General features: G+C 28.0%; 1 protein-coding gene across 1 annotated transcript; it reads left to right on the forward strand.

Moving 5' to 3' along the window:
- The first annotated feature begins 302 nt into the window (after nt 1-302).
- LOC124926848 (probable LRR receptor-like serine/threonine-protein kinase At4g31250) lies at nt 303-2,270 on the forward strand. Its single transcript, XM_047467158.1, has 2 exons — nt 303-1,181; nt 1,548-2,270. The coding sequence occupies exons 1-2, from the start codon at nt 521-523 to the stop codon at nt 2,261-2,263; spliced, it is 1,377 nt and encodes a 458-aa protein (XP_047323114.1). The 5' UTR covers nt 303-520; the 3' UTR covers nt 2,264-2,270.
- Nucleotides 2,271-26,690: the final 24,420 nt, after the last annotated feature.

The raw sequence follows: 26,690 nt of genomic DNA on the forward strand, positions 1-26,690 counted from the left end.
TGTTGGAGCCTATCAATCTTAACCAAGCCCATCTTTGACTAGAAATACAGTTATCCACGAGGCCCAGTAGGGTTAACAGAACGGGGCTTACATCCCACGGCAACCTTTTTTTTTTTATATTTAAAAGTCAACAATAAATTCTAATATAAACTTAATTCAAAATTTACATTGTTTGAATTTGTTTAAAATTCTATTAGAAAATAATTAGGTTTATTCTAAATACATTGACCAAATATTTGAACACTTTCTAAGGATGTCTTCAAGTCTTCTATTAACAATTTATGTACTATGGATGAGACCAAAAAGACAAAAACTAAACATGAGAAGAAAATGACCAAAATTATGACTAGATAGATATGTGTAGACATTATTAAACCAAGCTATGTTTGAAGAAACCTAAGAACATGGTATTCTCAGATTTTTGTTCCAAACACAAACATAAATAAATAAAATCATTGTAAGCATAGAGCATCTCAATATCTCAAAAAGAATATCTTCCCACCATTTATTAATTATTACAATGTCTTATTTCTATCCCTCCCCCCTAACTAACCATCAAAAATTTCAAAAAAAATTCAAAATGGGAAATATTAGTAGTATGATCAAAACATGTCTACTAACAATCTTATGTTTTCTAATCCCCATCAATGCAAACAACAACAATTCAGATCATGTCAACAACACCTTACCAATAATTGAAGCTATTGTGATACTTGTTCTAATATTTCTCTTCATATTCTATTACATGAAGTCGAGGAATTTGGAAAAGATCGCGAAGAATAAGAATGAAAATGAGAAGATCATGGATCAAACATCCACAGTTTCAGCTCAAGCCCCTGCAAATCAGATTAGGGGAAGAGGGAATCTAATATTCATAGACCATAATCGAAGGAGATTCGAGCTCAACGATCTTCTCAAGGCATCTGCAGAGGGATTGGGGAAAGGAAATTTCGGAAATTGTTATAAGGCGACATTAGAGAATGGTTGGGCTGTGGTTGTGAAGAGGTTAAGAGATTTAAAACCTATGAGTGAAGATGAGTTTGTGAAGAACTTGAAGATGACCATTGCAGATCAGAAGCATCCTAATTTGTTGCAGGTTCTTGCTTATTACTATGCTAAGGAGGAGAAATTGCTTCTTTACAATTTTGCTTCTAATGGAAATGTCTATAATCGACTACACTGTAAGTTAATCTCTTATCAAAATGAGTGTTTAAATAGTCAGTTTACCGGTCCGATTAAGTCTGAATTTACCTCTCATTTTACAAACCGGTAACCGACTATTATTAGTATTGGTTTTACCGATTTTAGTTATTTTGGTTTCGATAATTCAAAATTTCAAATTAAGTATTATGAATTTTCTTTTATAAATCCTTGTTTGCCCTTAAATTTTAAAAAAACTGATTATCCGGGGAGTTGATTAGAACCGATTAACTAATACACCAATAAAATAAAACCGAAAAGCTATTTTAGTTATCGTTTTTTTTTTCACCGCCTTATTATCAACCAATAATAATCAAATCATGATAAGAAAATGTTATGACTTGCAGCAGGAAGAGAGACTAAGAGTCGAATTCCATTTACGTGGAGTTCAAGATTAAAAGTCGCAAACGCAGTCGGTCGAGCGTTAGAGTATCTCCATCACAATGCTGCCGCCGAATCGCCTCAATCGACATCCTCCTTTTCAACCGCCGCCGCCGCCGTTCCCCACGGAAACCTAAAATCCTGCAATGTGCTTCTGGACAGAAACGATGATGTTTTTGTCGCTGATTATGGCCTACTGTCTTTAATCGCACATCCAATCGCGGCGCAGCGAATGATCGTCTTCAAATCGCCTGAATACCTGTCGCACAGGAGACTGTCTCGTAAGTCTGACGTTTGGAGCTTCGGATGCTTTCTTCTAGAACTCTTGACTGGTCGAATATCGGCCCACGGAGCTCCTCCGGGAGTCGCCGGCGGTGTGGATCTAGGAAGTTGGGTTCATCGAGCTGTAAGGGAGGAATGGACGGCGGAGATATTCGATCTGGAGATTTGTGTACGTAGAGGGGCGAATCCAGGGATGTTGAGGCTGCTTCAAATCGCCGTTCGATGCTGCGATCGGTTGCCGGAAAGACGGCCGGAAATTGGAGAGGCGGTGACGGAGATGGAGAGCATAAAAGCGGTGGCGGCGGAAGATTTGGAAGAGGAAATCGGAAGTTCGTTTGATCGTTCATTGACGGATGATTCCATTTCCATCACAGTAGCAGTTCCGACTTACGGTGTTTGAATGCCGGCTAAATTATTCTTTTCTTTTGGTTTGAATGACATATGGAATAATATCAATTTTATCATCAAATTATAAAATTTAGTGTTTTTGAATTTAATTTAAAATTTTATGCATGTATATTAAATAACTTAATGTTCATTTATGTTACGGTTAACAAAAGACATCCTCCTCAGTTAAGTTTACAGTTAAATGACACTACACGGTCATTTAAAAAAAAATTAATATATGTTATATTTTTATTTATAATTTTTAAATAATAATTTTTTTACATTTTTAGAGACATTAACCAAATAATTTAAACATTTTGAGAGACATTAATAATATATTTTTTAATTAATATATTTTCAACCTTTATTTTTATTAACGTACTTTATTATATAGAAATGTTAATAAAAATAAATTTTAAAAATATATTAATTAAAAAAAAAAGTTAATTAAAAAAAAAGTGAATTAGTATTAATGTCGATCTCAAATGTATAATTTGCTTTTAAAAATGTAAAATTAAAATTTATTATTTAGAAATAGTGAATAAAAATTAATATATAATATATATTAATTATAAGAAAATGAAAGGTGAATCACCTATGTCATAATTTAAGGAAAAACTTAACGAGTTTGAAAGCAGTGACATAGATTAACATTAAGTTCAACTACAATGGTATGAACGAACAAAAATTAGTTCAATGATATACGTAAATATTTCGGTTGAAATTGAGTTGATGGGTCAGACCCAATTAAATAGGCCCAATTAACTAAAGTGTCAAAAGCTTAAGTTTGTTAAGTTTGTTAAGTTTGTTAGGACAAATTGTTTATATATATATGAGTAATTCACACAAGAGGGTAAGAGATTTCAAAGGTGTGATTGATATATATGAGAACGAGGTGTAACTGAAACGTTTAATTGTGATAGTGGAATCGAGTTCGTAACAGAGCTCGACGGAGACGTAGACCATCTTTTTTGGGTCGAACTCCGATATCAAATCTTGTGTTGTTTTATTGGTTTCTTGCTGTTATATTTCTTAAGTTCTTTGATTGATTAGGAGGGAAATTCCCTACAGTGGTATCAGAGCTCGGTTTGGGCAAGATTAGAATCAATCTTGAAGAATCTTGAGGAATCTTGGAAAGGTCTTTAATGCTGCCTAGTGATACGGATAAGGAAGATTCCGGCTCAGGCGCAGAAAGAGACAAAGTGGACAAGGTTCAATATTATACAAGAAAGAGATCAACACAGAAAACAGTACCTTGGGAATTCCAGTGGCAGTCCATCTCAAGCATGAAGACTGACATTGACAAATTCGATGGCAATGGAGATTTTCGCATTTGGCAGCGGAAAATCAAGGCTCTCTTGGCACAGCAGCATCTTCTGCGAACTCTAGAAGAACCAGTCTCGTGGCCAATGGAGATGAATAAAGATCAAAAGATCGAGATGACAGACAGCGATTGGTACAATCATTTTCCATCTCTCAGATTCTGTAATTCGGTTGATAGACAATGAGAAGACTCCAGCATCGATGTGGAGGCGCCTAGACGAGCTGTTCCAATCCAAATCTTTGATTAACAAAATTTACTTGAAGGAAAGGCTGTTCAGTTATAAGATGATGCAAGAAAAGACTCTTACTCAAAATCTTGATGAGTTCTTGAAACTCAATATCGAGTTGGCAAACTCAGGCGAGAACGAAGCAATGAGCAATGAAAACCAGGCAATAATCATCCTCAACTCTCTTCCTGAATCCTACAAAGAAGTCCGTAATGCAATCAAATATGGACGAACAAGTATCACTCTTGAAGAGGTGATTTCGGCATTGAAGTCGAGAGAGCTGGAATTAAGAACAGAAAAGAAAGCAAGTTCGAATGGTGAGAATTATATGGCCAAAGGAAAAAACTTCTTCAAAGGGCAACCTCACACCAATAACAAATCGAAAGACAAGAAAAGCAAAACATCACAATCAGAATCTACGGAAACAAGAAAATGCTATCATTGTGGAAAGGTTGGTCATCTTCGAAACCACTGCTATAGCTGGCTAAAAGATAACAAGAAAAAGCAAGTGGAGACTAAAGAATCAGCGAATTATGGTGATGGCTATGATAGTGGAGAGGTCTTAATGGCGTCAATGGAAGATACTAGGAGGGACTGGGTTCTTGATTCCGGTTGTACTTTCCACATGACGTACAGAAAAGATTGGATCTCTAATTTCCAGAAACTGAGTGGTTGCAAGGTGCTGATGGGAAATAGCAATGCATGTCAAGTAGAAGATATTGGAGATGTTAGCATAAAAATGTTCGATGGTGTTGTAAGGGTTCTGAAACAAGTCAGGTTTGTGCCTCAGCTATCACGAAACCTCGTCTCTCTCGAGATTCTTGATGACTTGGGATACACAAATCAGATAGTGTCGGGGAAGATGAAGATAATGAAAGAAAACAGGTTAATGATGCAAGGTATCAAGCAAGAAGGTTTGTATCAGCTGATTGGTGAGACTGTGTCGAGACAGTCTGCACTTGTAGTTTCAGATGAAGACAAGAAGGCCACGATATGGCATCGGAGGCTCGATCACATCAGTGAGAAGGGTTTGCAGATTCTCAGCGATAAGAATATATTAGGCTCAGATAGAGTCAAGGGTCTAAACTTTTGCGAGCATTGCGTGTTAGGCAAGCAGCATCGGCAGAAATTTAAGACCGGGGTTCATAAATCCAAGGTCGTGTTGGAGTATGTCCATTCAGACTTATGGGGTCCTGAGAAAACATCGACGCATGGAGGTAACTCGTATTTCTTGTCAATCGTAGATGATTATTCTCGTAAAGTATGAGTTTATCTATTGAAACACAAAAGTGATGCTTTTGAGAAGTTCAAAACATGGCAGACTTTGGTTGAGAATCTGACAGGTAGAAAATTAAAGATCCTAAGAATAGATAATGGGTTAGAGTTTTGCAACGAAGTGTTTGATAGTCATTGTCGTGAGCTAGGGGTTCAAAGACATAGAACAGTTCGATCCACACCCCAGCAAAACGGAGTTGCTGAGCGAATGAATCGGACTTTGTTAGATAAGTCTCGATGCATGCTTTTCGGGGCAGGTTTGTCCAAGTCCTTCTGGGGAGAAGCTGTAATGACAACAGCATATTTGGTAAATCGATGTCCGTCGACAGCAATTGAGTTCAAAACTCCTGAAGAAATGTGGACAGGTAAGCCTCCAGATTTGTCTCATCTTAGACCATTTGGATGTACAGCCTTCGCTCATCAAAAAGAAGGCAAGTTAGAGCCAAGAAGTGTGAAGTGTGTGTTTCTTGGGTATCCTCAAGGAGTGAAAGGTTATAGGCTGTGGTTAAAACAGTCTGGTGGTTTTAAAACCATAAACAGCAGGGACGTAGTATTCAATGAAGAGGAGTTTGTGTGTCTCTCTCAGAATCAATCTAATCAAGGTGACTTGGGTAAAAGCGAGCAGGGGACTGGTCAAGTGGAGATTAATGCAGGGGATCATGGTCAGGTGGAGCCATTGATTTCAGATCAAAACACTGAAATGGTTGCTGATAATCAGGAGGAATTTACTGGTACAGATGTTGAACCTGTTGTGGCACAAGACGAGGAAATTACAGCTCAGTCGGAAGTTAGTTATCAACTCGCAAGGGACAGGGAAATGAGGCAACCAAAACCCATCCAGAGGTATGGGTTCTCAGCTTATACCGATATGTTGGCATATGCGTTTATGACAGCAGTTGAGTTAGACAAAACTGAGCCGGAAGATTTTAAAGAAGCTTTGAGTTCTAGTGATAGATCCAAGTGGATGGAAGCTATGAAGGAAGAAATGAATTCACTTTATAAGAATTCAACTTGGGAGATTGTTCCAAGGCCTGTTAAACAATCTGTAATCAAGTGCAGGTGGATCTATAAGATCAAGGAAGGTATTTCGATTCAGGAGGGGGTCAAGTACAAAGCAAGATTAGTTGCTAAAGGGTTCTCTCAAAAGGAAGGAGTGGACTATAATGAGATCTTCTCACCAGTTGTTAAGTACAAAACCATTCGGATAATGCTCTCGTTGGTAACTCAGTTCGATCTTGAGTTAGAACAGATGGATGTTAAGACTGCGTTTCTTCATGGAAATTTAGAGGAAACCATCTACATGGAGCAGCCAGAAGGGTTCAAAGTTCAGCAAGAGAAGAACATGGTGTGTTTGCTTAGGAAGTCGTTGTATGGACTCAAACAATCACCAAGACAGTGGTATTTACGGTTTGATGCGTTTATTACTCAACAAGGCTTTATGAGGAGTAGCTATGATACTTGTTTATACTTTAGAGGGAAGAATATACTTGAAGCTGATTATCTTCTGCTATATGTAGATGATATGCTACTAATCAGCAAAGAAGCTTCTAGTGTGAAGAAGTTGAAAATTGTTCTAAGTTCCGAGTTCGATATGAAGGACTTAGGCAAAGCTGCTAAGATTCTTGGGATAAGGATTAAGAGAGACAGGAAGAATGATGTAATGACTCTCAGCCAGCATGGGTATCTCGAGAAGGTGATTGACAAGTTCGAAATTCGAGGAGTCAAGCCAGCAAAGTTGCCGATCACGAATCAGTATCTGATGTCGTCTGTGAACTCGGCAAAAACCAGGTCAGATCAGACTTACATGGAAAAGATTCCGTATTCAAGTGCAGTTGGGTCTGTGATGTACTCAATGGTCTGTACCAGGCCAGACTTGGCACATGCGATTAGTGTCTTGAGCAGGTTTATGGCGAGTCCAGGCCGTGAACATTGGCTCGCAATGAAGTGGTTACTAAGATACATAGCCTCGACTACTAATGTGGGGATATGTTACAAGAAAAGAAGTGGAGCAGAGGTTAGTGTAATTGGTTACGTGGACTCAGACTATGCAGGAGATAAAGACTCAAGGAAATCAACTTCGGCTTTCTATTTTTTGGTGAACGGTAACTGTATCAGTTGGAAGAGCCACTTGCAATCAGTAGTGGCCTTATCAACAATAGAAGCCGAATATATCGCAGCAACTGAAGCTGTAAAGGAAGCAATGTGGATTCAGGGTCTGCTGCAAGAATTGAAGGTATTCGAAGGACCTGCGACGGTGTTCACAGATAGCCAAAGTGCACTACACTTGTGCAAGAATCCCGTGTTCCATGACAGAACAAAACACGTGGATATCAAGCACCATTTCATTCGAGAGAAGATAGCACAAGGGGTGGTTTCAATCAACAAGGTTGGAACAGAAGATAACCCGGCTGATGTTGGAACCAAGGTACTACCTCTAAGTAAATTCAGGCATTGTTTGGATTTGCTTAGACTTCAAGAGATTTAGTGCAATGAAGGCTTCGAGCAATGAAGTGATGAACATATTCGATTTCACTAGAACAAGAGAAGGACCCTTCAACCCAAGGTGGAGATTGTTGAAATTGAGTTGATGGGTCAGACCCAATTAAATAGGCCCAATTAACTAAAGTGTCAAAAGCTTAAGTTTGTTAAGTTAGTTAGGACAAGTTGTTTATATATATATATGAGTAATTCACACAAGAGGGTAAGAGATTTCAAAGGTGTGATTGATATATATGAGAATGAGGTGTAACTGAACGTTTAATTGTGATAGTGGAATCGAGTTCGTAATAGAGCTCGACGGAGGCGTAGACCATCTTTTTTGGGTCGAACTCCGATATCAAATCTTGTGTTGTTTTATTGGTTTCTTGCTGTTATATTTCTTAAGTTCTTTGATTGATTAGGAGGGAAATTCCCTACAATTTCGTTATAGTTCGATGATAAAATTGACATTCTTATTTAGACAGTATGAAATAAAAACAAAGTAACAAAATAATTCAAATACGCTTTTAATAGATTATATTGATTGTAATCTTGGAATTACACCATTCTTCAAAACTTAAATAGATTCTACCGAATTTTCGAAACGGATCTTAAAAATCTTTTATGGAAAATACACATTTGACAAGTCCTATCATCGAAAGTTAAAGTGAATTTCAATTTCATATTTTATTTGTTATCCAATGAACTTGAAAATCTTTTAAAATAAGGATACCTAACTAAATATTCAATTAAACTTGTATATGAATAGGTATCAATATTATTGTAAGTTAGATTGTGGATTAATTGTAAGAACGATAATTGTTGACGTGGTTCACTAAAAATCAATTTAAACTTAAAATATAAATAAGAAAATAAAAATTATGAGTCTAATTTAGATAAATTTTAAAATTAATTATACATTTTTTAATTATTTTATATATAATTTGGATTTTAGAGAAAAAAAAAGAGTGAATTTATATTTATAAAATAAATATTATTATTTATTTATTCACATAAATAAATGTATGCAATTGATTTAATAAATATAACTTTTTGTATTATTTTTCTATATAATTAATATTATTAGAATTTTGACCAATTATTTGAGATTAATTAATATAAATAAAAAAAATTAATTATTCACACAAATAAATGAATGCAATTGATTTAATAAAATAACTTTTTGTTTTGTTTTTCTATATAATAAATATTATTGTAATTTTGACAAATGTATGCAATTGATTAATTAATTTAAATAAAAAAATATTTTACAAAAATATTTATTAACCAAATTTTTCATTAGTCTAAAAATTTGTCAAAAAGTTATTATTTTTAAAACTTTTTACCTAAAAATTAATTTATTCAATTTTTTTTACAGAATATAAATAATATCAATTTCATTTTTTTATTTTGACATTTTTGAAATGAATTATAATTAAGGAAGTGATGATAATAAAATAAAAGTTTCAAAAAATTCTCTATCAATATATATATATATATATATTTAAAGAAAAGGGATAGTTGTGGATTAAAAATAAACCTATCTCATTTAGAATTGGATAAAGTATAAGACATAAATTTGTATGCTTTAATTTAGTAGTTGTATTAAAATTGATAAATTGGTCCAACCAATTTTAAAAATGATAAAATTGAACAGTTGTTTAATCCCAAATTAAGAATAGAAGATTTTGAAAGATCTAAACTAATTTAGATTAATTTTCAATGAAAAAAAATCAAACAATCTGTTAAAAAAAATTAAATTTTAATAGTGGAATAATATTACAATTCAAAATCATAATGCCACATTAGAATAAACTAATGTTCCTATTCAAATTTGAAATATCTATATTCTAAATCCACTCAAATTATATAATAAATCAATATTTTTATTATAATGGGTTCAATTCCTTAATAAATATTATTATAACATTTAATCAACTAAATTAAATTATTTTTATTAATTATAATATAAAATATTTTTATTTTATTTTGTATTGTTTAAAATTTTCCAACCATGAATTCTCCTCTAACTTAAATAGAACAATTTAAATAAAAAATACTTAAATATAACAATTTGAAAATAAAAAATAAAGAACACTTAATAAAACAATTACAATTGACTTATAATAAGAATAAACACATTAATACAAATGGAAAGAAAAGAAAGTGGGAGGTATATATGATATCGCTTTACATCAAAAACTTAAAAATAATAGTCTCAATTCCCAACTTCCTAGCATTAAGTCATATAATAACAAAGTTAGTTACATGCAAAATGTATTAATTTGTTTTGTGTATAATATATTTGTTTTGTTTGTATATAATATAATAATATTGTTTAAATTTTAAAAAATAATTTTATTCTGAATTAATCAAATTAATATATGATTTTGAAATTAAAATTTATATTATTAAATTTAATTATTATTTTTATGAATTAATTAATTATAAATTATTGTATAATTTTTATTTAATATTTAATTATTATATTTAATAACTAATAAAATTTAATTAAAATAATAAATTAATTATAATATAATTTTTTATGTGAATTATATTTATTTAATTTAAATTTTATTAATTAGTTGAAAATAAATAAATGTAAAACAAAACAATTTTATTTATTTATAATTTAATTAAATTATAAAAAAATATAATATAATCATTAAAAAAATTATATTATTTTTATAAGTGTAATTTTTTAATAATGAAATTATAATATTATATATATATAATAATAATAATACAGTAAATAAAATACATATTTAATATATTATATAATATTAATAAAGGATATAATAAAAAATTTAATGTGAAGTGAGATAAGAAAATGTGAGTAAAATATATAAACTTGTAGAAACAACAAATACATAACATAATGATATGATCCCTTATTCTTTTATTAAACAATTTTTTATTTAATTTTTGTTTGACCTATAAATCTAGCCTAATCTTAAATCTGAAAGTGTTACCTTCATTTAAATTTAAAATGATTTTTTTATTAAATATAATGTAAAAAAAAAGGTTATGCTGCAGTATCAAGCTGAAATGATTTGGGCTACATTTTATTTTATTTTATTTAAAAAATCAAATAAATTCAGTTTGGTACTCTAATGTCAAAGTGATCTATTAATATGTTGTGTTATTTTTAACTCATTTAAATATTATTGACTCGTTACTTTTTTTTAGTTTCATTTAGATTAAATTTTACAACATATCTAATAACTATAAATGGACAAGTACAATTGTGAAATATTCAAATACCTAAAAGTGAAGTTATATCTGATAGTCAATTATTAGAATAGGTTTTTCTGATTTTTATGAAAAAAATAATTATTTAATTTTGTAATAATATATGGTAACTTACATATACAATTGAATAATTTATAATTAAATTTATTAAAAAATAATAAAATTAAATTTGAATAAGTTTAATAAATATATTCAAAATTATGGCCCACAGTTGGAAAATAATCCTAGTAAAATAAGAAATAAAAATCCTATAATCTTATCAGATTATTGAACATTTTTTATGAGTAAATTAAATAACTTATAGTTGTTTATTAATTTTAAGATTTGAATAACTACAATAAATATATATATATATGAAGACCATAATATTTGACTAATCAAGTTTAATGTACATAGCTTTAGTCTAAAACTCTTAAAAAAAATAAAATTCCCTCAATTGTCTCGTAATATTTTATTTTTTTTTGTTGAGAAAACTAAAAACAAATAGCAATTTTGATTACCTAAGTTTTAAAAATTCTGTAAAAATATTAAAGATTATGATAATATTTAATTCATCGCGATCAATCATACATCGACTAAGTTGGAAAAGAACCAATAAAAGAAACAAATATTTATATGGTTTTGTGATGATTAATTTTTTTCATTTAGCTATAAAAAATTAGTAGTTTGATTACATAATTTGAATAAGTTCCATAAACATATTTTTCATGATAAATATTTAATAATCACGCTCAATTCATAACTCCCTTATTATAACCTAGTTTTAAAAGATTTTTTTTTAAACTGTCCTGCGATATTTAACCTTCTCTTTTGAAAAAATAAAAAAAATAGTGAGTTTATTACCTGAATTTTGAATAAATTCGTTATTATACTCAAAACGATAAATTTAAATTGATCGTGTTCGTATGCAGCCTTGGTCGGAAAGAATCATAGCCAAAAGAAGAAAAAAAAAACGTTTTTGAGTATTTGGATGGTTTAATCTTTCTTGTTTTGCGCCGAAAACTACAGTCTTTTGATTACATGAAAATTATATACGAAACCCTAAATTTGGCAAACCGTTCATATATATATATTTTTAAGATGATCATACATGGGTCTCAGTTGAAAAGAATAAATTTATTTTTTTAAACATTACATTTTGTCAGCGCTGATCCAGAATTCACTTTGACTAAGTGTGTTTGAACAAATAAGTGGGATACGGTACCCTACATTACCCTGATTTCTCGTCACTTTACTTTCTACTTTTATTTTTAATCTCTTCTCCAAAATCAATTTGGGCACTCTGAATCGATAGCCGACTCTATCCATGGACGTCCAGACCGATCCTAAGTATCAAGGGAGAAAGTGGGGTAATTTTATTCAAACAAGTTCTGCCGCCGCCGCCAATGATTTAGTCACCCTTGTTAGGTCCCTGCCTCCAGAAATTATTACAGAAATCTTAAGCAATCTTAAGCAGACTTCAAATCGAATTCCTACCTAGATTATATATATATATATATATGAGTTAGACGAGATTTCACATTCACATGTAAATTATAAAAAAAATATATATAGAAATTTACTTAATATTTTAATATCAATCATTTATATTATTTTTAATATTATTAAAAATAAGTTGGATTAAATTCTAACTAGTGACATATATATTGAAAGATGAGAATAATTCATATATATAGCTTAATTAACCATAAGCAATTTTTGGGACCTCTCTAAATTGTGAAATGAAACACTGTGTGCATTTTTTCTTCTTCAAATTATCAAGTTGATAATAACAACTTAGTGGTGAATTTGGTAGATTTTGAAAAAAAAAGTTAAAAACAATTTGAATAATACTAAAATTTCAGATCAAATTAGTTGATAGATATCATAAAATTAAAATAGCAATTTAGATAAAAAAAAATTAAAGAATTACCTAAATAAGAGCTTTTGAAAAACCTGGAGGAGATTGAATTCGATTCATATTGAAAACATCTTTGTTGAAATTAATATTAAGGCGGTTTGATGCTGGGTTAAAATATTCCAAGGAATAAACCATTGCCTGAAAGAAAATAAAGTAAATTAAAGTTCGCGGAATATCAATTTCAAAGATAAATGAAAATATCTTTTCAAAAGCGATGTGATGATCGACAATCTTGTTTGCGGCATTAAGTTGGTGTTGAACTAGCTAATCAACATTCAAAAGTAAATTATAAGAAGGAAGGAGATTTATCTAATATTATAATCGATAACATGAAGTATAAAAGTAGAACTCACAATCGGGACACAATGAAAGAAATTGTCGACAAACTTCACACATACACACTTGAAGGTGAACTTGATGATGAAAAATATCTATATCGCATTCACTAAAATGGGAGAGCACCAACTACTTAAATATTGTAAGCCGATCCAAAAATGATAATAGGAGGCGTAAGAGGCGTCTTGATTATTAGGGTTTCGTTAAGTTAATTAAAAATCAATTATTGGGCCTCGACCCGCCCATGAATCGTTAGGGTTCCATTAATTTAATTACAAATTAATGATTGGGCCTCGGCCCGCCCATGAATTATTAGGGTTCATTTCTGCACATGAAATGAAACAATATAATTATCGATTAGTTTGATGGTTAATTATAGGCCCTTAATTATATATTGATTATTATATTTTCATAATTTATTTTATGTTATAATATTTAACTATTTATTAATTATAGTGTCACTCAGTCTTATTTATTTGAGTTTTAATACATTAATAGTGCAAAATGAGTATAATTAATTTGTTAACTCAATTGGCTAGTGATATTAATTAATACATTTATATATAAAATTATAAATATAAATTGATAATCCTGTGGTATAATTTGTTAAAAAAAATTGACAAACTTGAAAAAATTATAATATTTAGATAAGAAAAATATCATATTTGAGAGATCAATAGTATTTGTTATATAAATGAGATGGTCACAAAATATTATTTAATTAGTAAAACATATAAAAATTTCTAATTACTTGAAAAGTTAAATATTTTTTTTGTCAATCTATAATTTATATTAGTTTAGTGAGAATTATATATTATTTATTAGATTGAGAAAATATGAAAATGTTAACTTTATTGAATCAATTTAATTTGAAGTTTATTTTGTGTTACAAGAAGAGTAAATTAAGAGTCTTTATATTAAAAGAAGAGTAAATTAAAATTTATAAACAAATTTAGATTTAAATTTTAGGAAATCATCTACTATATATTTTTTTTTTTGTTCATATAACATTTGTTAATTAATAAAATATTAAATATACCACGATTAATTTTATTATTGTTATATATATATATATATATATATATATTTTATAAATATGAATTTCTTTTAATATTTTCAAAATTACATTTATTGAAAATAATATTTGTATTATTTATTATATATCTATATTTTTAAAAGGGTTAGAAAATTGATCTAAATTCTAATTATTAAGTGTTTTATAAAAAAAATAAAAATCTATAACATAATTCTATTGCATAAAATTGCAATAAACTTATTAGACTAGTACGCTTTTTTTTTTCCAATATTTATAAATATATAAATAGAATGAAAACAGTTTTTAAAATTATTTTGTCTATTATATTCTAAACTTAAAATAAAATAAAATTAAAACAAAGAAATTAATAAATTGTTACTGCCCTGTTTGGAAATAGAATAGCCCACTCAGTTTTGCATCCAAACAAACAGTAATTTAATTGTGGACTGCTGATGGGAATAGATCAGCTTCTCTCTATCTTTTTATGCTTATTAACATTTTAATTCAAATTTAATAAGTAACTAATTTTAAATTTAGAATATAAATTCCCTCCTCCCCTTTTCTCTCTATCCCAGTACCACAATCAACTTCAAATCTCTCTTTCACAAACCTAAAAATCAATCAATTCATTCATGACCCATGATCATTATTAATGGCAATAACTAATCACATGAATAATCTAATTTCCAATTCAAGCGATCGACTTGCATCTTATCACTTAATATCTTTCGAATAAAATCAACGATCAACCATTATATAGTTATTGACGTTGTTCTAGACTTGGGCTTGTAGGGAAATTTTATATCGCTCGGACATCCAAAGCATGTAAGTTAGTTAGTTATTGACATCATAAATATATAATACCATTCTTATTGACTAATTATGGATTACATGTATATATATATATGGTTGAGAGAAACTTGGGTCCACGATATTAGTGTAGGTTATGAGGAGTTTATCCTCAACTTTCAGAACAATATTCTAGGCTTATGGAAATCAGATCTTCCAATAGTAGAATTACAAAATCAAATATATATATATATATATATATATATATACATGTATAAAGAAATAGGGTTTATTGAGGCAATTAGTAGGTTGGATTATGGAAGATGATTAATAGTGGACAATATGCTTAATCTGCTCTGCTTAATTTAATATATAATTGCTAACAATGATTTTGGCAATAGATAAAAAAACAAAGATGTCAGAAATCATAAATCCCATTTGAACATGGATGTGGAGAATATTGTATGTACTTGAATGTGTCCTTATGGGATTCAAAAGGGATTATGTCATAAATGTAGAAAAATGTTATTTTTATTATTAAAAATGGATCTCAAAACACTGCAATATTATATATTATTACATTCATCTTCAGATTGTTAATCGAGGAGGGAGGTATTTCCAATTAAAGATATTCTCTCTTTTAATGTATATAAATATGTTAGTTACTTTTACAAGAGATTTTAGGTTGTGACGAATTAGGAATGAATCAAGTAGACTAACGTATAATTTTGTCTGTTTTTGAGATTTAGAGAAAGAAATAGAAATTATGATCAGCTTAAGCTCACCTCAACCCTAACGTAGATTTGCATCTAGTTAATCCTTATGGTGTTTGGATCACAATTGGTATTGTTCCATGTGGAGAGTAAAGTGGTAACAGTTTCGTATCCTGTCATTAAACATTTGTATCAATATTATTTTGAAGCCCTCACTTATATTGAGAGCGATTAGTTGTATTTCATTGCATTAATCAGTTTAACAAAAACTCTGTATTTTACATAATTTATATAATTGGTGCGGTCTAGAGAAAAAGAGATTTTTTGAAGTTTAGATAATCGGGGATTTTATATGTTGCACATTTGTAGAGATGAGTAAAATATATGTTTATATAATTAAGAGATGAATAATGTAGATTTTATCACCATAAACACTCTCATGGGATTCACTAGGGGTATGTCTTCTTCTTCTTTTTTTTAATATTTTTTTTGAAGGAAAGAAGTGACTTTTGATCTCTTAAAAAAACCCACTCTTGTCACTTGAGATAACTTAGTGGGTTTCTTTTTTTTATTGATGAATAGTGTGTGTGATCAATAATATTTTACACAAGTTCTGTGTTTTATCGATCATATATATGACTTCTACTCCTCTATATTGATGAAAATTGTTTTAACCTGCAAATAATGATGGATGATTTCTTTTTTCTTTGATATTGCAGAGGAGTTAAAGTTGTTTTTTTAATAGTTTCGTTAAACAAGGAAGATAAGTGATTGAACAAGAAAGACAAGTGAAGATGGTGATGATAATAGCTTTGTCTTTTTTAAATCCTTCATACAAAATGCATTTAAAAAACAATTTTAAATTGCTAATTTTTCTTTATTGTTAATTATGAACTTGTAAACTGAATATACAAGGGTGTTTCCTATTTTTAGTACCTCCATCCTCCTTTTTATTTTACAATTTTATTATTGTTATTATTTTTAATTTCTTAAGGTACAGTATAGCAAAAATTCCTTCAATTGCATAAGTATAAAAATTGTTCCGATAATTATTAGAAATATTCGAAAAATATGATCTTGAAAAGGCTTAGTACCAAATTTGAAAAGGCCAAAATAGTTATTTGGGACTTAGAATTTGAGTTATTTGTTTGACTTAGTGCTCAAAATTTAAATTTTGCAATTTATGGCTTGAATTTCAAATTTTGTATAAATATGATCTTGAGACTTGCATTTTGATCTTGTTGCTTGAAGTGTTAATTTGACAAATATGATTATAATAATTATCATTGGAATATAGGTCACATCCCATGATCTTCCATCCTTATTTAGTATACCTAAGTGTTTCATGAACAATTCATTTGTAAAAATTCTGCAATTAGAATAATAATTATGTCACGGTTTTCATTCCTATTTATAAACTCATCACAATAAAGACTTTGTTACATGATAATTCAACAAACGTTTGAAAAAATAAGGGGTTTGATTCCAGCCTTCTCCAATATCATCATCAATCACTTGTATTTTGTTATTATTAATGTTAGAGCATTCGCCATGAAATTTCTCAATTCTTTCTGTTCCACTCATTTCGAACACTTTTTCCGTCGTAAGTGAATACTGGAATTCCCCGCCTTCAAAGCGGGAGTCTTCATAAAACAAATCCCGCCCATCTTCAATCCTTACCTAACCCTCCAAATCTTTCCTTAGTTTAACGGGACAAATCTTGCCATAAGGACCTCTAAGGGTTGCATCTTGAGGCAAGTTTTTTACAAAGTTGTTGGTGAAGTTTTAAGGGATTCTATGTACTTATATTATACATGTTCTAAGTTAGTGAAGATATAAAAATCTATCCTAACTAGAAACTAGAGAGTTATTTACTATTGTATCAAACTTTGTTTGGCCAGGTAGAATGATTTTGAAGAAGCTGAAATGGTCTTCATTCTCCATTTTTCTTGTTATAGAGAAGGGAGATGAAAGAGGAGTTTTATATATAATAGAATAGAGTTCCTCTGTTTTTATCAACAATTAATGTTTTGCATACTTCCAATTGTATGACACACTTGAGCAAAAAGATGACAGAATTTTTTTTTTATCTTGTTCTTGGGATAAATTTATCTCATGAAGACTTCAAAATAGGTAGACATAGACTCTCATATATTGTCAAAGTTTAATTTTTTTTCCATGATCACACTGAACTAGTATGACTTGTAGTTTCATGTCATCTTCTTACTATATATAAGTTGTATTACATTTTAATACTGTTGCTAGGAGTGTTCATTTGGAAAATATGATTATAATTTGATAAAGAATTTCTTGGATTAAAAAGTTTATATTAAAGAAATATGAATCATGTGGATCTTATCACCATAAACAAAGAGAGTTGTCGTCTCAAGATCTCAGAACTTGAAACTAGTTTACAATTAACTTATTTATAATTGAATTAACATTGTATTTTTGAGCTCGATTAAGTGTAAGTATTTCTTTTATTCATTAATAATGTGTGCGATCAATAAACTACATAAACTTTATTTCTACTTCTTTGTCATTGAAGAAAAACTATTAACCTATAATTAATAATGAGTGTTTTTTTTTATATTGCAGATGAGTTAATGTTGCAGTCTAAATAGTGTCTCTAGTTGAATGATGAAGACAAGTGAAGATGAAGATGATAATAGTATTTGCCTTCTTAATGTTTCATTTTGCTAAACGTGTTACATTTTTTTCTTATTGTTATAACTGTGATATCTAATATTAATTGATTTTCATTGAAAGACTTGAAGAAATAAGATGTTAATTAGCTAGGACAACTATCATTTTATTTATACAAATGTGAAATAATAAGTTAGTCAATTTGTTACTAGCAATTGTTATTTTAAAAGGGCTAAAATGTTTATAGCCTAAAGTTGAAGGAAGCAAGTTTCTTAGCACATCAGCAGTAACATGCTTCAACATTAAACAACAATAGAAATACATGGTTCGATATATTATCTAGCTTGTAAACCTCAAAATTACATAACTTTCAAAAACCTAAACCGACTCAACCGAATTTTCAAAACAAATCTTAGAAAGGTTTTAAGAATAATAAACATTTGACGAAGGTTAAAATGGATTTCAATTTCATATTGTATTTGCTCAGAGAATCTTTTAGACTAAGAGATACCTAACTAAATATTCAATTAAAGTTGTATGTGAATTGAAGTATCAATATTATTGTAAGTTAGATTGTGATTTATTTAGGGATAATAATGGAGTGATTCGGTTCGGGAATTACATTATCATCCCCGCCTCAATCGTGGACGGAGTTTTCCAGTGATACACCAAAAATCAATTTAAACTTAAAATATAAATAATAAAATAAAAGTTATAAGTCTAAATATGTATTTTTAATTAGCTTATATATTATTATATTTATAAAATAAAAATTTTATTTTTTATTTATTCACATGAATAAATGTATGCAATTGATTTATTAAACATAAATTTTGTATTATTTTTTCTATATAATTAATATTATTAGAATTTTGAAAAATTATTTGAGATTAATAATATAAATAAAAATATTATTTATTCACAAATAAATGTGTGCAATTGATTTAATAAACATAACTTTTTGTATTATTTTTCTATATAATAAATATTATTGTAAATTTGACAATTATTTGAGATTAATTAATATAAATAAAAAAATAATATTTTACTATTTATTAACCAAATCTTTCATGCATTAGTCTAAAAATTTGTCAAAAGTTATTATTTTTATAACTTTTTACCTAAAAAGTTTTATTTATTCAAATTTTACTTTTTTTACAAAATATAAATAATATCAATTTTACTTTTTTATTTTGACATTTTAAAATTAATTATAATTAAGGAAGTGATGGTAATAAAATAATAGTTTTAAAAAAAACTATCAAAAGATTTATTTTTTATAAGAAAATGAATAGTTGTGAATTTACAACAAACCTATCTCATTTAGAATTAGATAAAGAATAAGAAATAAGTTTTTATGCTTCAATTTAGTAGTTGTATTAAAATAGATAAATTGGTCCAACCAAATTTATAACGGATAAAATCGAAAGGTTGTTTAATCTCAAATTAACAATTTAAAGATTTTGAAGGACTGAAAACAATTTGGATTAATTTTTCAATCAAAAACTCATCCAAACTGTTAACTTTTAAAAAAAAAAAATCAAGTTTTAATTGTGGAATAATATTATAATTCAAAATCATAATGTCACATTAGAATAAACTAATGTTACTATTCAAATTTAAAACATGTATATTCTAGTCCACTCAATATTAAATCATAAACCAATATTAATAAAGGATATAATCAAAAATTTAAAGTGAAGTGAGATAAAAAAAAATGTGAGTAAAAGATATACCCACGTACAAACAACAAATAAATAACATAATGATATGACCCTCTTATTCTTTTATTAAACATTTTTATTTATTTTTTTGTTTGAACCTAGGAATCTAGCCTAATCTTAAAGTTTTACCTTCATTTAAATTAAAAATAATTTTTTAATTAAATAAAATTAAAAAAGGGTTATGCTGCATTATGAAGCTGAGATGAGTTGGGCTACATTTTATTTTATTCTTAAATACACAAAAATACATTATTTAAAAAATCAAATTTATAATTCAATTTAGTACCCTAATGTCAACTTGATCTGTTAATATGTTGTGTTATTTTTTCAGTTTCATTTTCATTTAGATTACATTTTACAACACATCTAATAACTATAAATGGACAAGTACAATAGAAATGTTCAAATACTGAAAGGTGAAGTTATATCAGATATTCAACATTTGAGTTTGGTAGCATTATTACATTTCCATGTTTATTTTAGATAATATAATAATAAATGTACCATGACAAAACTATTAGAGTAGATTTTCTGATTTTTATGAAAAAAAAATTAATTATTTAACAATCTTTTATTTTTGTAATAATATATGGTAACTTACATATACAATTGAATAATTTAAAATTAAATTTATAAAAAAAAAGTAATAAAATTATGACGGATAGTCTATTGATTAGTGATTACTGAAATTTAATTAAGTTGAATAAATATATTCAAAACTATGGCCCGCGGTCTTAGTAGAAAATAATTCTAGCAAAATAAGAAATAAAAATCCTAAATTTAAGCAATTTTTTATGAGTAAATTAACTAACTCATACTTGTTCATTAATTATAAGATTTGAATAACTAAAATAAATATAGAGAAAATGGCCGGTCAATCCTACCCCGCCTAAGTCGGAAAAGAACCAAGAAAAAAAATAGTAGTTTGATTACATAAAATTTGAATATAAGTTCAATAAATATATTTTTCATGATAATTATTTAATAATTGCGCTCAAATCATAACTCCCTTATTAGAAAATAATTTAAAAATTGAAAAAAAAATAGTTTTTGAGTCGTCCCACGATATTTTAACATTCTCTTTTGAAAAAACAAAAGAACAAATAATGATTTTATTACCTGAATTTTGAATAAGTTCGTTAATATATTTAAAATGATAAATTTATATTGATTGGTAAAAAAGAAAGAAAAAAAACGTGTTTGAGTCTTTTTTTTTGATGATTTAACCTTTCTTGTTTTTCTCACAAAATTACATAGTCTTTTGATTACATAAAAATTATACGGAAGCTTAAATTGAGAAAATGTTTCATCATATATTTAGTAAAAAAAAAATGCAAAGAAAAAGAAAAAAAAAGTTTGAACATCACATTTTGTCAACGCTTGTCCGGAATTCCGTCTCACTAATCTCTTCTCCAAAATACTTTCCCTACATTATCCTGATTTCTCGTCACTTTACTTTCGTCTTTCATTTTTAATCTCTTCTCCAAAATCAATTTGGGCACTCTGAATCGATAGCCGACTCTATCCATGGACGTCCAGACCGATCCTATGAATAGAGAGAGAAAGCGGGGCAAATATATTCAAACAAGGTTTGTCGTAGCCGCCGATGATTTAGTCACCCTCGTTAGGTCCCTGCCTCCAGAAATTATTACAGAAATCTTAAGCAGACTTCCAGTCAAATCGAATTCCTACATATATTTCATTGAAAATCGAATTCGATTAGATAAGCAAATTAAACGAGCCTACTGAGAGAAGGATATATACCACAGAATCAAGCAAAACAATTAATTAATAGAAATTAGACAATCAAATGTACAAATCTCTGAGAAAATAAACTCAAATAATTAATTAATATATATTCCGATCAATTCCGCACCTTCACCATTGCAGTTGAGCAGACACAATGACAGTTAAACGAGATTTCACATTCCCATGTAAATTATAAAAAAAAAATATATATATAGAAATTTACTTAATATTTTAATATCAATCATTTATATTATTTGTAATATTATTAAAAATAAGTTGGATTAAATCCTAACTAGTGACATATATATTGAAAGATGAGAATAATTCATATATATAGCTTAATTAATTAACCATAAGCAATTTTGGGACCTCTCTAGATGTGAAACACTGTGTGCATTTTTTCTTCTTCAAATTATCAAGTTGATAATAGTAACTTAGTGGTGAATTTTTTAGATTTTGAAAAAAAAAAAGGTAAAAACAACTTGAATAACACTAAAATTATAGATCAAATTAGTTGATAGACATCATAAAATTAAAATAGCAATTTAGATAACAAAAAATTAAAGAATTACCTAAATAAGAGCCTTTGAAAACCTGGAGGAGATTGAATTCGATTCATATTGAAAACATCTTTGTTGAAATTAATATCAAGGCGATTTGATGTTGGGTTAAAATATTCCAAGAAATAAACCATTGCCTGAAAGAAAATAAAGTAAATTAAAGTTCGCGGAATATCAATTTCAAAGATAAAATGAAAATACCTTTTCAAAAGCGATGAGATGATCGACAATCTTGTTTGCGACATTAAGTTGGTGTTGAACTAGCTAATCAACATTCAAAAGTAAATTATAAGAAGGAGATTTATCTAATATTATAATCGGTAACATGAAGTATAGAAGTAGAACTCACAATCGGGACACAATGAAAGAAATTGACGACAAACTTCACACATACACACTTGAAGGTGAATTTGATGATGAAAAATATCTATATCGCATTCACTAAAATGGGAGAGCACCAACTACTTAAATATTGTAAGCCGATCCGAAAATGATAATAGGAGGCGTAAGAGGCGTCTTGATTATTAGGGTTTCGTTAAGTTAATTACAAATAAATTATTGGGCCTCGGCCCGCCCATGAATTATTAGAGTTTCATTTCTGCACATGAAATGAAACAATGTAATAAGGGATTAGTTTGATGGTTAATTATAGGCCCTTAATTATATATTGATTATTATATTTTCATAATTTATTATATATTATAATATTTAATAATTTATTAATTATAGTGTCACTCAGTCTTATTTATTTGAGTTTTAATATACATTAATAGTGAGTATAATTAATTTGTTAAGTCAATTGGCTAATGATATTAATTAATACATTTATATATAAAATTATAAATATAAATTGATAATCCTAGGTCATAATTTGTTAAAAAAAATTGACAAACTTGAAAAAATTATAATATTTAGATAAGAAAAATATCATATTTGAGAGATCGATAGTATTTGTTATATAAATGAGATGGTAACAAAATATTATTTAATTAGTAAGACATATAAAAATTTCTAATTACATGAAAAGTTATATATTTTTTTGTTAATCTATAATTTATATTAGTTTAGTGAGAATTATATATTATTCATTAGATTGAGAAAATATGAAAATGTTAATTTTATTGAATCAATTTAATTGAAAGTTTATTTTGTGTTACAAGAAGAGTAAATTAAATTTATAAACAAATTTAGATTTAAATTTTAGGAAATCATCTACTATATATATTTTTTGTTCATATAACATTTGTTAATTAATAAAATATTAAATATACCACGATTAATTTTATTATTGTTATATATATATATATATATATATTTTATAAATATGAATTTCTTTTAATATTTTCAAAATTACATTTATTGAAAATAATATTTGTATTATTTATTATATATCTATATTTTTAAAAGAGTTAGAAAATTGATCTAAATTCTAATTATTAAGTATTTTATAAAAAAATAAAAATCTATAACATAATTCAATTGCATAAAATTGCAATAAACTTATTAGACTAGTACGCTTTTTTTCCAATATTTATAAATATATAAATAGAATGAAAACAGTTTTTAAAATTATTTTGTCTATTATATTCTAAACTTAAAATAAAATAAAATAAAATTAAAACAAAGAAATTAATAAATTGTTACTGCCCTGTTTGGAAATAGAATAGCCCACTCAGTTTTGCATCCAAACAAACAGTAATTTAATTGTGGACTGCTGATGGGAATAGATCAGCTTCTCTCTCTCTTTTTATGCTTATTAACATTTTAATTCAAATTTAATAAGTAACTCTAATTTTAAATTTAGAATATAAATTCCCTCCTCCCCTTTTCTCTCTATCCCAGTACCACAATCAACTTCAAATCTCTCTTTCACAAACCTAAAAATCAATCAATTCATTCATGACTCATGATCATTATTAATGACAATAACTAATCACATGAATAATCTAATTTCCAATTCAAGCGATCGACTTGCATCTTATCACTTAATATCTTTCGAATAAAATCAACGATCAACCATTATATAGTTATTGACGTTGTTCTAGACTTGGGCTTGTAGGGAAATTATATATCGCCCTTGCGATATATTCGGACATCCAAAGCATGTAAGTTAGTTAGTTATTGACATCATAAATATATAATACCATTCTTATTGACTAATTATGGATTACATGTATATATATATATATGGTTGAGAGAAACTTGGGTCCACGATATTAGTGTAGGTTATGAGGAGTTTATCCTCAACTTTCAGAACAATATTCTAGGCTTATGGAAATCAGATCTTCCAATAGTAGAATTACAAAATCAAATATATATATATATATATATATATATATATATATATATATATATATATATATATATATATATATATATATATATATATATATATATATATATATATATACATGTATAAAGAAATAGGGTTTATTGAGGCAATTAGTAGGTTGGATTATGGAAGATGATTAATAGTGGACAATATGCTTAATCTGCTCTGCTTAATTTAATATATAATTGCTAACAATTATTTTGGCAATAGATAAAAAAACAAAGATGTCAGAAATCATAAATCCCATTTGAACATGGATGTGGAGAATATTGTATGTACTTGAATGTGTCCTTATGGGATTCAAAAGGGATTATGTCATAAATGTAGAAAAATGTTATTTTTATTATTAAAAATGGATCTCAAAACACTGCAATATTATATATTATTACATTCATCTTCAGATTGTTAATCGAGGAGGGAGGTATTTCCAATTAAAGATATTCTCTCTTTTAATGTATATAAATATGTTAGTTACTTTTACAAGAGATTTTAGGTTGTGACGAATTAGAAATGAATCAAGTAGATTAACGTATAATTTTGTCTGTTTTTGAGATTTAGAGAAAGAAATAGAAATTATGATCGGCTTAAGCTCACCTCAACCCTAACGTAGATTTGCATCTAGTTAATCCTTATGGTGTTTGGATCACAATTGGTATTGTTCCATGTGGAGAGTAAAGTGGTAACAGTTTCGTATCCTGTCATTAAACATTTGTATCAATATTATTTTGAAGCCCTCACTTATATTGAGAGCGATTAGTTGTATTTCATTGCATTAATCAGTTTAACAAAAACTCTGTATTTTACATAATTTATATAATTGGTGCGGTCTAGAGAAAAAGAGATTTTTTGAAGTTTAGATAATCGGGGATTTTATATGTTGCACATTTATAGAGATGAGTAAAATATATGTTTATATAATTAAGAGATGAATAATGTAGATTTTATCAACATAAACACTCTCATGGGATTCACTAGGGGTAAGTCTTCTTCTTCTTTTTTTTAATATTTTTTTTGAAGGAAAGAAGTGACTTTTGATCTCTTAAAAAAACCCACTCTTGTCAATTGAGATAACTTAGTGGGTTTCTTTTTTTTATTGATGAATAGTGTGTGTGATCAATAATATTTTACACAAGTTCTGTGTTTTATCGATCATATATATGACTTCTACTCCTCTATATTGATGAAAATTGTTTTAACCTGCAAATAATGATGGATGATTTCTTTTTTCTTTGATATTGCAGAGGAGTTAAAGTTGTTTTTTTAATAGTTTCGTTAAACAAGGAAGATAAGTGATTGAACAAGAAAGACAAGTGAAGATGGTGATGATAATAGCTTTGTCTTTTTTAAATCCTTCATACAAAATGCATTTAAAAAACAATTTTAAATTGCTAATTTTTCTTTATTGTTAATTATGGACTTGTAAACTGAATATACAAGGGTGTTTCCTATTTTTAGTACCTCCATCCTCCTTTTTATTTTACAATTTTATTATTGTTATTATTTTTAATTTCTTAAGGTACAGTATAGCAAAAATTCCTTCAATTGCACAAGTATAAAAATTGTTCCGATAATTATTAGAAATATTCAAAAAATATGATCTTGAAAAGGCTTAGTACCAAATTTGAAAAGGCCAAAACAGTTATTTGGGACTTAGAATTTGAGTTATTTGTTTGACTTAGTGCTCAAAATTTAAATTTTGCAATTTGAGGCTTGAATTTCAAATTTTGTATAAATATGATCTTGAGACTTGCATTTTGATCTTGTTGCTTGAAGTGTTAATTTGACAAATATGATTATAATAATTATCATTGGAATATAGGTCACATCCCATGATCTTCCATCCTTATTTAGTATACCTAAGTGTTTCATGAACAATTCATTTGTAAAAATTCTGCAATTAGAATAATAATTATGTCACGGTTTTCATTCCTATTTATAAACTCATCACAATAAAGACTTTGTTACATGATAATTCAACAAACGTTTGAAAAAATAAGGGGTTTGATTCCAGCCTTCTCCAATATCATCATCAATCACTTGTATTTTGTTATTATTAATGTTAGAGCATTCGCCATGAAATTTCTCAATTCTTTCTGTTCC

This window comes from Impatiens glandulifera, chromosome 2 (genome assembly GCF_907164915.1).
Source record: "Impatiens glandulifera chromosome 2, dImpGla2.1, whole genome shotgun sequence".
Taxonomy (NCBI): domain Eukaryota; kingdom Viridiplantae; phylum Streptophyta; class Magnoliopsida; order Ericales; family Balsaminaceae; genus Impatiens; species Impatiens glandulifera.

Excerpts from the sequence above, each read along its gene's own strand:
- LOC124926848 (XM_047467158.1), top strand. The coding sequence starts at position 521 with ATGTCTTATTTCTATCCCTCCCCCCTAACTAACCATCAAAAATTTCAA. Across the intron at positions 1,182-1,547 it reads TGTCTATAATCGACTACACT|CAGGAAGAGAGACTAAGAGT; the intron begins GTAAGTTAATCT and ends TATGACTTGCAG.